General features: G+C 38.0%; 1 protein-coding gene across 1 annotated transcript; it reads left to right on the top strand.

Moving 5' to 3' along the window:
- Positions 1–4,305: 4,305 nt before the first annotated feature.
- Positions 4,306–12,745, top strand: LOC103723311 (Ribonuclease inhibitor). Its single transcript, XM_088710160.1, has 3 exons — positions 4,306–5,923; positions 11,135–12,118; positions 12,204–12,745. Exons 1-2 carry the CDS (start codon positions 5,114–5,116, stop codon positions 11,615–11,617), a joined length of 1,293 nt encoding a protein of 430 aa, XP_088566286.1. The 5' UTR covers positions 4,306–5,113; the 3' UTR covers positions 11,618–12,118; positions 12,204–12,745.
- Positions 12,746–14,094: the final 1,349 nt, after the last annotated feature.

Here is a 14,094-nt window from a genome sequence, read left to right as displayed (position 1 = left end):
ACTGGTAATGTCCTTTATGGTCATTTTGTCACACAAAAGTATTTTATCAGTTTATTTACCAAACACTTGTTAAAGTGCCACTTTAGAAATGTAGTTATCAAACAGCAAACAACTTTTTATAAATGCTATGTTTCAGACAGCTCTACTTCCAAAAACTCTACTGCTAACAGTTTCCCCAAATAGGGCCTTATTAAGATTCACTCTTTGGCTTGAGGGTGACAATATTTGCTCTACAATACTCCTTAGTTTGCAAGCATTGCTCATAATAGACTTTGCAACCAAGATACAGTCACCTGCAAATAATATATGTATACAATGTATCCAAGGTTGTAAAAAAGTAAAGAGGTGATATGAAAATACAAGAAAATTGAAGTCCATGCTCAGGTATTGGGATAGAGTCACAACCTTTGAGTGTTTGTATAAACTTGTAGAGATAGTATGTGCATTGCATATGTTGAATACTAGATAAACTTATGTATTGAATACTAGCCAATCTTTTATATGTATATAAAGCAATGGATGGGGAAACCATCCAGTCTCATTAAGATAGGAAAGAAATAAAACAAGAAAAATGACAAAAACAAATAGAATACAAAAATAGGGACGAGAGAAGGAAAAATGAATTAAAAAAGAGAAGATAGAGAAGAGGTTAGTTCTCTTTTTCTTTTTCTTTTTCTTTTTTTTTTTTTGGGGGGGGGGGGGGGGGGAGTAGGGGAGATAGTATATGCACATGTGTAATATATAGCTACAAATGAGTTGGGTTGACTCGTGACCCGACCCAATTTAAAGGACCCGCAGGGCCAGATCAGGTTCTAAAATTGGACCCGTTCAATTTTTTGAGTCAAGACTAGGTTTACTAAATTTTTACCTGACCTGACCTGACCCGTTTGATTTTTGAAACAATTTTGGATTTTCTACCCTGTGACCCAACCCAACCAAACTAGAACTTGGTACACCGTTAGGGCCTATAGCGGTCCTTAAGGATCTCTAACTTTATTTCTCTAATCTCTTCTTGTGTTTGAGAATGAGAGGAATGGAAAAGACCGTCTTTTGTATACTATCGAATGGCATAAATTTTACATTAAGACTTATGTTGGCATATTAAATGAGAACACCCATTCCCTTAAGAAAGAAGTTCAGACTAATGAAAAGCAAAATAGAGTATAATTTTTCTACGTGGAAGAAGATGGATACATGATGAGTCCTTTGTAACTATTGAACTTTGTCATGTGTCATTATCAAAACTATATTCCTCATCTTGGCCCATACATGCTTTTCTAGTAGTATATTTAGAAAAAATAATAGTAGATGCATTATAAAGAATTTAGGAGATATCACTATTGAATAAAGATGATTAGCATAGATGTAATACTTTTCTACTAAAAAAAAATTTGCATATATGAACAAAAAGTTTTTCTTGTAGTTAACAAGGTGGAGTCTATCATTATTAGGTTAGTTTGTAATGGCATCAATCCTTGATGCTCATGCACTTTTACTTGTATGGTTCTACATAACATAGTTTTCACTCGTTACAAAAGAAACCAAGTACAGAGATCTAACCCGGATCTGACTTGGATCTGACCCGAACCCGACCCAAATCCAATCCAGATCTGAATTTTTTGGATTGAGACCGAGTTATACATGAACCCGACCCAACCAGAATGATCCGTTAGGTCCGAAATTTTAGCCATGGATCCAATTTGTACAGATTCGACCTTCTTTTGGGTTGGGTCGAGTCTAACATGAGGACCCGAGTAAGAAACATGGTTGGGTCGAGGTCACTCGTAACCCGGTCCAACTTAACCTATTTGCACCCCTAATTAATAGTAATGTTCTCCGTAAGAATCCTAGAGTTAAAGATTCCTTGTTGAAATACAATTGTTCTTTTCAATTTTGATTTTCCAGCATAATATAGTGGTAAACAATTCCCATACTATTTTAATTTTCTAATTTTTCTAGGAAATCTTAGAGAGGGTGCCATATTAGCAATTCATATTTACCGAGCCTTAAAATAACATAATCTCAAATTTATTATGACCAGAAGCAAATTGAGAGCAGGCATTAAGCGGTTTAATCTACAAGTTGACAAGGAGGTAAGATGATGGTCTTAGCTACTTAAGTCTGCTCAATTTATCAATTATGAGGATACTATTGTCGACAACAAACCACAAAAGATTCTTGCTTTGGCATAAAGCAAGCTCATCAATTGAGAAAAGTATACAAGACTTGATGTTGAAGAGAACTATTTCATTTCCATTATGATACCCATTATGTTCATGTAATTCAATGGGAGAAAGCCAAAAGCAGCAAGTTGTTGATCTCTTTAGTGAGGTCCGAATAGGGTTGGCAATTTATGCCCCGGCTCATAACTAACCTGGTTCAAGTGGATTCACATTTCGCACAAATAGGTCCAAGTTATAAATAAGTCACTCTAACCTAACCTATTTAGTATTTTGGGGTGGGGGGGATCAAGTCATAACCCAACTAGTTTAAGATCCGTTTAACTTGTTTAAGACCCGTTTAATCTGTTTAAGATTTGTTTAATTCGTTTGACCCATTTAATCTAATTCAACCTATTTATTTACATGTTATGTGGGAGTTAGTTATCTGTTTAATATATAGGTGAAGTTCATATTTGTATTTTTGATCAATTAATAAATAGGTCAAGTTTAGATTGATAGATATTTGACTCAACATGTATTTGACTGCACTCGATTGTCACACCTAGATCCAAAAAAGAACTATTCCATTTAAGAATTGAAGCTACAAAACATTTATCATCTTCGCAAATATTGAATAAGTTATAAAAAAAAATTTTATAAGTCAAAGAATGGATCCACCACTCTTCCCCCAAATGAACAATTTATGAGCAACTTCACCATTGCCTACCCCAAGTACAGGGTCATGTAGCAATCTATCTTTGCAATGGGTAACTAACTCACAAAAGGGTGATGTTGTACTCATTAGACTTTTACTTCATTCCAATAATCTTCATCATCGATAATATTTCAAGAGTATCAAGGATCTCCATGGCTTGTCTACATCGTCAAGTGTCTTCTAGGGTCATCTTCCAAGCAAGGCCAAGTTTATATTGCATTCAAATTGACTTAAGTTGTAATATGCATTTCAATTACTAAGCACAGATCTATAATTTTTTTTCCCTTACCTTTTCAAAGCATTTTTAAGAAATCCCTCCTTATTTTGCTTCGGAAAATATAGCTTTTAGCCGTACGAGAGTATTACATACTTGTCTTCACCCCTTCCAAATACCAAGCTTGCCATGAACAAACCTCCCATGGTCAAGCTTGCAGTATAAGATATTAATTAACATTAAAACGACAATCTATAAGTTTGTGTTCTTTGTCATGCATGATTGTCTCCATTCCACCTGATTCTTTTTTATAAAGTATAGTTTTATTCTTGAGAATCACAAAGGAATGCCCTCTTCTAAGGGTATTTTTAGTCCCCTATAGTTTATAATATCATGTTCATTTGCACGTGACCGAGTTAATCTTTGTTAATTGTGGATACTTATCCCCTAATCGTTCTAAACCATCCCCATAACAAATATAAATTTAGCATCCAACAAGAATCTCATACTCCTCCAAGACATCCTTTGCGTTGGTTTTTTTCCTTCCAAGATCCTTTACTTTTTCTTTTTTTTTTTCCAACGGTAGCTCACGTCAATCTGGCATGAATGCTATCCGCAATATTAAAAGAAATAAAATGACATAAAGTTAAGAGAGCCAAAACAATCTCAGTCTACAAAATCTCTTTTGAGTGACGAACGGTAAAAGAGATGACCCAGTATTTACCTCTCAGAATATATGGACAACCTAAATCGAACGGCAATCTGGCACTAATACCTCAATGAGTAGAGGATTCCTTTGAAAGAATAAGAATCCATACCCACCAAGGTAGCGTGACCAAGAGCAGCCTTGGAGCGATGGGCTATCCCAAGGAAGTTGCACCCAATCGACGCCTTCCACGTCCCCCTCCCCTATCTCGGCATTCCCCAATATCGTTATCCCCGCGAGTCCAAACTTAGGTACCAAGAAAACTCTATCAACCACTACCTTCATGACACGTGGCCTGCACCTTTCTGGGTCCCCGACTACGTATTCGCTGGTGGGCCGGTGGCCACAGAATACTAAAAGTCCACGTTAATGGTTCTAGACAGGGAGACACATAATGCGTAGTTTTAAGGAAAAGAGGAGTATATTTAACAGCTTGGACGATCGGACGGTGGAGATCGCGGAGAGGGTGGACGATCCGATAAGGTGGTCTCGCGGGAGATCAAGGAGCGCGTGGCGATGGGGAGGGAGCTCCCGCGCGCGGAGAAGCCGCCACGCGTCCGCCCCCGACCGCGAAGAGATCCGTGAAAGCCTCCCAATTTTAGTAAATTATCGTTTGCTCCCTCCCGGCCTCCGTCCCTCTTACTCTTTGGTCCCTTCCCTGCTCCAAAGAGGAAGAGATCTCTCCGGGTCTTCGTTTCCGTTGCCTGGCGTTTCTCCCTGCCCCTCTTCAATTCCGTCTCTCGTCGTCGGGTTCTTCTCCTCTGTTCTTGCTCGAATCCTAATTCGTCGGTTTTCGCGAGAAAGGTCAGTTTTGGGTGGGATTTGTGATCGGGATTTGGGGAGTTTGGTTGGATCGGGTTGGTGTTGGGGGACGTGGAGTTTGGAGGGGATTAGAGTCAGGAGATCTTTAGATTTCTTTTTTTTTCGTTCTTTTCGTTTTTTTTTTTTGTTTTTGGTTGATCTGGCTAGGTGTGTAGATTGGAAAAACGAACAAGAGGCTCCGTGATATTTTTGGTGCTGTATTTTTGTTCGCTATCGAAAATTGAGGGCTTGTCATATAGGGTTTCTATTCTGTTAGATAGAGAAGCGAGGGAAAAAAAAACCAGCACGATTTACATTAGGTTAAACCATTAAACGCAAAAAAGAGGAAAAACTAGGTGTTGATTCGGAAAAATTGATTTTTTTTGGTTTCTCCGTTTTTTTTGGAAAATATAGATCCGGTTGTCTTCCCGTTTTAAAAGATTAGAAGATTTGGTACAAAAGAAATCAGAAGGGAGAAAAGCTAGGGTTTCTGTTTGGGTTGATAGGAGTATAGGATGACCTTAAATTTCTCATCTTATTCTGTATTCCCTGCTTCAATCCGTGCGGATGAGGATTTTGGATCCGCCAGATGTGATAGGAGTGCCGAGGGATTTGATAAGCCCCCCTTGTCGAGCCGGGGGATCGAGAATCCTTATGGCAATGGAGGGGATGGAGGGAGGGCTGACAGGAATGGTTCTTGTGATCCCGTTGATCTTTTGCCGTCAGACCCCTTCGGGATGGAACTGAGCACCACTTTGAGCAATACTTTCACTGCAATCGCCGGCTGGATCGAAGATTTCAGCGTAAATTCTGGTGATCACAAGCTGGGAAGTGGTGCTTTTTTTGAAGGTCTGAGTTACCATTGGGTGTCCCAGCTGAACTATGGAGGTGCCTATGATGGTTGGGTAGGGCAAAGATCCTCGGGATCATTGGGATATGAAGCTAAAAATGGAGTTTTTAAGCATGCTGTAGATGTGGAGGAGTTTTCAGACTCCGGGGATGCTGAAATAGCTCATTCTAGTGGAGGAGATGAGGGTGCTCCACATGAGGGTTTGCTTTTTGCGCTCGGCTATCTGGGTGTTCAGGATCTCCTCTCTGTCGAAAGGGTCTGCAGGTCACTGCATTCGGCAGTTCAGAATGATCCACTCTTGTGGAGATGCATCGAGATAGATTCTTTCTTAAGTGAGAAGATAACTGATGATGATCTTCTGCAGCTATCAGAGAGAGCTCAGGGGAACTTGCAGTGCCTGATCCTCGTGGGTTGCTCGAGGATCACGGACGATGGTCTGAAGCATGTGCTTGAGAATAACCCAAGGCTAAGAAAGGTTTGTACCAGATGGACTTCTAGTTTGAGTTTGACTGTTATTACGAGATTGTCTTGGCTGTGTTTTTATTTGGTTATCGAGGATTGCTGTTCTCTAAAAGTGGTGATTAAATTCCTTTTGCATGCATTATCTTGCAATTGTACAAATACTCTTTCTATATTGATGCCATTCCCTGTTCTGTATTGTTCACCCTTTGGTGGAGGCCATTCAGTGTAGTAACTTTGGTTCCATGTATTGTTTCTTCAATGAGTACTAGTTAGTTGCTATTTCTTATTTTCTTTCCAATCACTGTAATAACTGGTGTCAATATTTGCTTGCATTTAGACAATTGTGAACTCTGGATTTCTATGCCGGAGAGCAACTTGACTCTCTATTTTTTTTCACTTCATTTACATGCAATAAAATGGGGCTATTCACTAAGGGAACTTGTACAAGACTTCCCATGCTGTTGTTTAGGACCAGGAAACTTCTACCTAGGGTGGCCTATGTGATTCGGAAACTCCCAAAAAACTCGAAAGCACACACCCACTTCCTAGGCAATTTGGCACTTCCTCACTCAAAGTGTTTTTGTACATTTCTCTGTAAAATGTACACCTTTTGCACCCACAAAGTACCTACGCCCATATCTGTTTCTGGCTCTGGCTGTTGCCTTTTCACCCATTGTCTATATCTGCATCAGATGAGACATATATCAATTTGTACTTGTTAGTGATGAAACAATCTCACTTTCAAAATACTTTGTCATCAATTTTTTTATAACGGTGGCTGTTACCACTCCTGCAGCATTCCTGACCTTCAATTTTTGTAGGGGCACTAGATTATTAGGATTGCTTTGCTTTTCCAAGTACTTTATTTGCTTTTCTTTTTGATAGATTGCATCTTCTGTTCTTCCTTTCGTGCCCATGATTTTGATTCCAAGGATACTACTTTGCAATCAAATACCTAAGGTTGTGCTTTGCCATTGTGCACATATATAATATGTACTCAATTCGTACTTGTTAATGATGAACCTCATTAGACATGCTCACTTCTAAACACTTTGTCAACAATATATTGCAACCATGACTATGACCATAATTAGCAAGTCTCAATAGAAATTGAATTGTTTTTTGAAGCTATGCAATTGATGCTCACTAAAGAGCCCTAGAAAAAGGCATTCACCATAATTAGCAATATTTTACCCTTTTTTTGTGAATGAAGCAACTTTTATTGTGGCTCCTTTCTGGTTTCTGTTTTTTCAATTGCTATATCGTACTCCTATACCACCTCTGACCATTAAATTCTTTCGGCATTGGACCTTGTGTTATTTTTTTCCTCCTCCGAATGAAAGCTTGCATTACCTATTCTGCTTGCCTTGTACATGGTTTTGATTCCAAATTTGCAATTTTATAATGAAATACCTAATGATGTGCATTGGCATGGCATTTCTCATCATTGCACAGACACTTGGTTATCTAATTATTGAAAATTTCAAAAATATCTTGATGATTTCTATTTTTTTCTTTAGTATATTATGGTTGTTAGACTGGAATATCTTTCTTCTATTAGAATGTCATCCCCCTGTTGATGTGCTACTCATAATAGCTTTTTTCAATTTCTGTTTATAATAACTATATGCTAGAGGTGGGAGCACATTTGAAAGTCTTGATACCAACATTGCTACCCGTATCTGTTCTGGTATAGTCCTAGTATATCATATTTTGCAGGCATGCAATATGGTAGTTAGTGCTAGTATAGCAAAGTTGAGATCAACAAGGTTTTTCAAATTGGAGATCTGGGCCACCTCCATTGGTGACGAGACTGATATTGACCAAGATCTCAATTTATATTAGCCGAGATGGAAAATGGGGAAAAAAAGAAAGTATTGAGAGATTCCAGGATATCGGCCAAGTTTTTCAGAATCAAGATATCAAAATCTCAGTAAATATAGTTAGTCTAAAATTACATATCATTTTAAGTTGTTAATTTGAATATTTAATTAGCAAATAATTTATAACACTCAGCAGGTGATTAGGAGATAGTGGCCAATATTTTTCGTATCATATCAGCTTTTTATTTTGGGATAAATTGATTTATATCAATGGAGATAATGTGGGCCAAAATGTTGATTATACATCGTATTAGTTAGTGTCTGTACCTCAGCCAAGATGAAAACCCTTTGACGTGATGGTAAATATGGTAACAAGAGGAGTATTGAGTACCATTCCATCATTGGTATTGTACGGTATGGCCAGTACTGGTCAGTATGGCATGATACTTAAATCCTTGATGGGAGTTTAATCAGACTAAACGCTAAACTGATGCTTCAACTACATATTCAGTGGGTGTTCGGTCAGACTTGGTCAGCTGATATTTTAGCTAGCTTTATGGGGGTGATCTTGTTAAGAAGTCAGGCTCCAGAAGTTCAAGTTATATTTAAACAAGACTTTCAAGAGGGCTGCTGCTTGGGTATTTTGCAAAAAAATGCCTTTATTCTGATCCCAATTCTGTTGGAAACTACCATTCTTTCAACAAATTTTCCAATATGCTTCTTCCAATTGTGCTTTCTAAAGTATTAATAATTGTAGTCTGAGAGTGGTGGTAGACAAAGTCCAGAACTCACTGTATTTAATGAATCTGTGAGGTTGAAATAATCTGCTTTAGAAGTTACCAGGGAAAAAATGGTTTTATAGTAATAACTTTTGGATCAGTATAAAATCAAGGCAACTCACTCCTCAACTGGCTTTCTTTGAAATCACTAGGTCTTTAGTTTTAAATTTTGTAGATTTCTGTTCTTTCAACATGTTTCTTCTGATCATATTTTATTATCTACTTCCAAAAATTTAGCTCTAATATGTGAGGCTGTACTAACCAGGGGCCCCAATGTTTCACTTATTCTTGAAATCACTACCTTTTTCTTAATTTTGGTTGATGATGGTGTTGGTCAGGTAGAGGATGGGGGGAGGGGATTGTGTAAATTGTTAAAAAGAAAGAGAAAAATCTCTGATTATGCCTTTGGTTTAAAATTGTTTGATGATGGATGAAGATTAATTGATTGAAGTAGCAGGACTATTTTATCGCAAAGAGAACAGGCCCTTAGATTATGCACCAAGCTATGATGAAAATTGAACTATGGGCATATCCTTTGGCTTACCTTTGGCTTAGCGCTTTTACAATATTTCAATGCTTCTCCACTAGCTATACCTTTGGCTTAGCGCTTTTGCAATATTTCTTTTTCTTATCTATTGGACTATGGGCATACCCTGTTGGGTGGACTTTTTTATTGTGGGCTATCCTTTGTCTTTAATTCTATACCTGCCAAGGCAACTCCATGGGGGTGCAATGTAGTGAAGTTTATCAGTAACAAAAGACAGGCAAGTGCCTCCGCTCCTGCCCTGCTGTCTAATATTTTCTCTACCTGTATCATATGACATACATATATAACATGTACTCAATTCCTGGAACTGAATTATAATTAGATTAATTTGTCAGATTTGCTCGCTTTTAAAGATTCTCTGGTTGACATATTAGAACTATAACCATGACCATGTTGAGCAAGACTCAGTATTCAATGAATTTTTGTTGAATGAGTAATGCTTTAGACTCTCATAAACGAACCCCAAAAAGGCAACCAGCTCACTGGAAACCACGGAAATCCAGCTGGGATTGACATTTTTTTCCCAGGGCTGAGTTCAGTGCTTTTATTGGCCCTCTCTTTTTGGGTCTCTGTGATTTCCATTTTTCTAGCTAGCAGTCACATGGGTGATGCACATGAGCAGAAATCCTAGGTCTTCAATTGGAGAGTAGCAGTAAAGATTGTTTCGTGCATGAGAAAACACATGGATGGCTGTGGTTAAATAGATTAGAGAGAGTACGTTTAGATGGGATTTTTGAGTTGGGTTGCAGGATTCGACCAGATTTTTTATTTTATGAGACAGTTGGCTGAGAATTCAGGATTTGAAAATCCGGATTCTTATTTTATTCCTCTATCCGACCTGATAAATGGGGTACTCCTCCTAATCATGGGAGTTCTTGTGCAACAGTCTGTTGAACATCTGACGGACATCTCGAATGTCTTGGAAATGTCTTATGGGAGTTCTCATTATATAGTAGTATGTAGATTGCTGTTTATCACTGCCATACTACATCAAAGTCTTTTTACATTGGAATCATTAAAGTGCTCTGACAAGTATATTATAATGACATTCCATATTTTTAATGAAATGTTATTCCATTCTGTATTCTTCCTGAGTGGCATGTGATATTTCCATGCCAAATATAGAATTTTGTAATATAACACCTAAAGGTATGCACTGGCATGATGCGTCATATAGTTGCATAACTATCTAGAACTATTGAAAGTTTTAAAAAGATTCTGATTTCATTTTTTGTCATCTCATATTATGCTAGTTGAACAGTAGTATGTTTTTGAAATTAGAATTTTCCGTGTCTGTCAATATGCTTTTCATAATTGATTCACTTTTCCTTATTAAGAACTAGATGTTTGAGAAGGTGGAAGGGTGGCAGTCAGGCTCCAGAAGTTACATTAATGCATAAACTGTTCATGTGAAGCATGTTTACTTAGACCCCAGAGTCTGCTGATATTATTGAAGGTAGACTTCTTGTGGTGGCTTTTTCAGACTCCAGAAGTCGAAGTAGTACTTTAACTAGATTTTTAAGAGGGGTGCTGGTTATGCTGCAGAATTTCTCTGGTTAGAAGTGGGGGGAGATCCACATACTATGCATTACTTATCAATAAACAACTACTCTACGGATGTAACATGAATATTTTTACTTTACTGGCTCTGCCTTTCTGTGAAGCATGGGTTCCTTTGTCTCCATAATTATTGAAAATGCCCTCCTGTAGATATGCCTTGCAGTATATATCTCTGTGTTGCTATTCTAAATATCAGTAATTTAAACAAGACAGACTTGCTAGAGAAGTCAGTGGGATTTAACAATATATTCGAAGATGATATTCATTGGTCTAGAAGTTGTCCTGACAAGAAAAACGGTGTTGTTCTGCACCAATGTAATAAAGTAATAATTTTTTTGAGATATTTATTTTGGCCTATCACCACTTAACTGGATCTAGAAGGACAATATACTGTTGAGGTCCATCTTGCAATTACATGATTTGCTGATATTTTTATTGTCGTTTCAATTTTCCTTTTCAGATTATTCATTGAAATCATTTATGTGATTATGAAAAACATGCTCTTTGTCTTGCAGTTGAGTGTTCCTGGATGTGTGAGGCTTAGTGTAGAAGGCCTCATTAATGCCCTAAAGGTTGTTAAGTCTTCAGGTATGCTGGGGATAAAACACCTCGAACTCGGTAGGCTTTTTAGTGTATCACAAGAACAGTTTAAAGAGCTGAAGTTCTTATTAGGCACTGACCAACTTCAGCAGCCGAAATCTCGCAAGCCTCGGTTTTATCACCTTGGCCGTTCTTCTCTAGCCTGTGATGATGAGCGTGCCATTGATATTGAGATGTGCCCAGGATGTCAGAAGTTTAAACTTGTCTATGACTGCCCTTCAGAACGCTGTCATGGTGAAGTATCCAAGTGTAGGGCTTGTGATGTTTGCATTGCAAGGTGTATCCAGTGTGGGAAGTGCATCAAAGATTGCAAATATTTTGAGACGTTTTGTCTTGAATATCTTTGTTCAGGCTGTTGGAAGCAGCCAGCCATGATTCAAGAAAGCATGGAGAAGTAAATTGGCTCCAACACGCATCTCGTCAAGTAAAGCATGATATCATTCACTGTGTTCTTCACCTGGAAGCTGAACTTGTTATTTGGTTGCATAATACACCACTAGGAAGTTCTAAGTTGAGGGCCATGTTAGCTTTTGTTCTTTCTTGGTCTACCAGTTTGGGAGCTGGCAGCTTTGCATTGGCAAGAATTTGGATTTGCTCGTGCTCGACTTTGTGATATCTGCCTCCTGATCCTGGTCGTCATGGCTTTTACCTTTTTTTTAAATATGAAAAAAAAGAAAAAAAGAACAAAAAAGGGAAAAAATTAAAAGGAATAGATAGATGGGAAGAGGAGAGGAAAAAAAGGCCAAAAAAAGGAAAAAAGAGGAAGATGAGAGGGAGATAGTCAGCTATCTGCTCATAATTGTCAACTGGATTTGGCTGGCAGAATGTATGACTAGAGCTTGTAGCTGATTGCCAGGGTAACCCAGCTTCAGTATTGGGTCGGATTGCAGTTGAGGCTGGTATGTTGCTTACTGAAAATTTTTTCTTGAATATTTCTCTATGCAGAAGTCTCCATGCTCATCCCATATTCCCTTTTCCTACCAGGCACAGTGCTGAAGATATTTTATGTTCATGCCACAGCTATCCTTTTCTTCTTAAAGATGTTTGATCCATGTCTATGGATCTGCTATATCCAGTGAACATGAAGTGCTCATGCAAAACTGGCTGTGTGGAGTTAAGACCTTATTGGTTCTCCTAGGAGGCCCGACCATTCCCTCTGCCCGGTGGATTTTAATAGTTTACATGTGGTATGCCTTGGTCGCAGAGAGGAGAACAAGAGTTATGTTTGGATGCACAGAATCCTTCGTCAGAAATTTCTGCAGAGATCTAAGCAATGGTTTGGAGTACATAACAAGAGGAATAGCAGAACCATCTCATCTGCTTTGATTACAGGATTAAAGATCCACGACTCATATGGAGGCCATGCTGGTTTGTCCTTATGCTTTGTAACAAACAGGGGTTTTTGATTATTCTTGTGGTGTTTGTTTCTGATATAATGCCGAAAAATATGAGGACTACTAATATCAACAGTCACATACTGTTTTATTCTAGTAATATGCAGTTGAATAAAATGTTTCTAATGACTATGTTCCAAGTTTTAACTAACAGGGACCTGCATTCTTTTGCATTATTTGTGAGAATGCCCATCGCTGTATAAAAGCTTGTTTGCGAATTTTGGCTCTCAATGCAGTCTTATTGTTGCATCTGATTGGTTTTCTGAAAGATAGGAAGGCAACTTCTGATTCAACCACCTGTGATCATGTAATTGGTGTATTTTAAGTCAGATTTGGACCAAGTGCTGTGGCTCATACAATGACCAAAAATAAGTTATACCGACATGATTCGGTGGGTTATTGTGACCAACTTAGGGTAACATTTTGGGTGTGGTGGCATTGTATCTAGAAATTCCTCGATGTTTATTTTTCCCTGATATTATGGCATGGAAACTAGATCATATCATTGCATGTTAACGGCATGTCTTAACATATTTGTCACAATAGAAGTATCAATTACAATGCTATATATGAACATCTAGTAGAAAATTGTATCTACAAATACAGGTTGCTGAGCCGAGTTTATGGTCTGCTGGTGAAGTAGCTGGAGGTTGGGTGTAAGTAACCCAAGTTCAAATCTCTCTCAATTTTGGCTGGGCATCTTTCTGTCCTTGTTCTTGGAGAAAAAGAGCATGTAGTTCCCACTTGCCTGATTGGAAAATCATGCATGTGTTACCAACCATTATGCTATGCATTTATCAGCATATGTGATCTCATGTGATGGATATTAGCTTCAAGCTCTCTATCTGAAGAGCATGATGGTCATCCACCTCCCATGGCTATGTATATGAACATCCATGGCTTTATTTTTTTCAGAAAAATGGACTGTATATATACATATCATTGCTAATAAATCATATAAGAGCCCTGCCCATTTAGAATGATCATAGAAAATCTTTTCTTCTTCTACCTCTAACATTATTAAAATCTAGTATCATGATCTATCCAACAAAAAAGCTTTTAATGCCAGCATGCTGTCAAGAAGTTTTCGGTCTCAAACATTTTATCTCAGCGTATTCAAATGTTGGCATATCACTGGCCTTTGGAGGAGGCTTTGGGTTTTGAATCGCATCAAAAAGGATGCATCTTGATCCTATTACACCCACTAAGAAGCAACCTTACTCCATGGTTCTTCACAAGATACCACGAGAGGTGCATTTTTGCACAAGGAATAATTGGACAAACAAGTTTACTTTTAAGTATCAAAAGCGACAATTTCTCATCCACTGGCAATAAGTATCAGCCACAATTTAATGAAAATATGTTGCATGAAAGCAATATTAATGATGTTAATAATATGTCACTAGAACAAATAATAGGACGAGAAAAGGTGCGGAAACAAAGCATTTGCCAACTATTTGCTAGACTTTCTTCTGTAGTAA

Source organism: Phoenix dactylifera, chromosome 13 (genome assembly GCF_051530095.1).
Source record: "Phoenix dactylifera cultivar Ajwa chromosome 13, Ajwa_hap1_PhDact_Kaust_v1.1, whole genome shotgun sequence".
Taxonomy (NCBI): domain Eukaryota; kingdom Viridiplantae; phylum Streptophyta; class Magnoliopsida; order Arecales; family Arecaceae; genus Phoenix; species Phoenix dactylifera.
Note: the sequence above shows the minus strand (reverse complement) of the source record. Positions and strands in the feature narration are given on the sequence as shown.

Bases quoted from the DNA above. Each gene is read 5' to 3' on its own strand.
- LOC103723311 (XM_088710160.1), top strand. From the start codon at position 5,114: ATGACCTTAAATTTCTCATCTTATTCTGTATTCCCTGCTTCAATCCGT. The intron at 5,924-11,134 runs GTTTGTACCAGA...TTTGTCTTGCAG, and splicing joins ATAACCCAAGGCTAAGAAAG to TTGAGTGTTCCTGGATGTGT.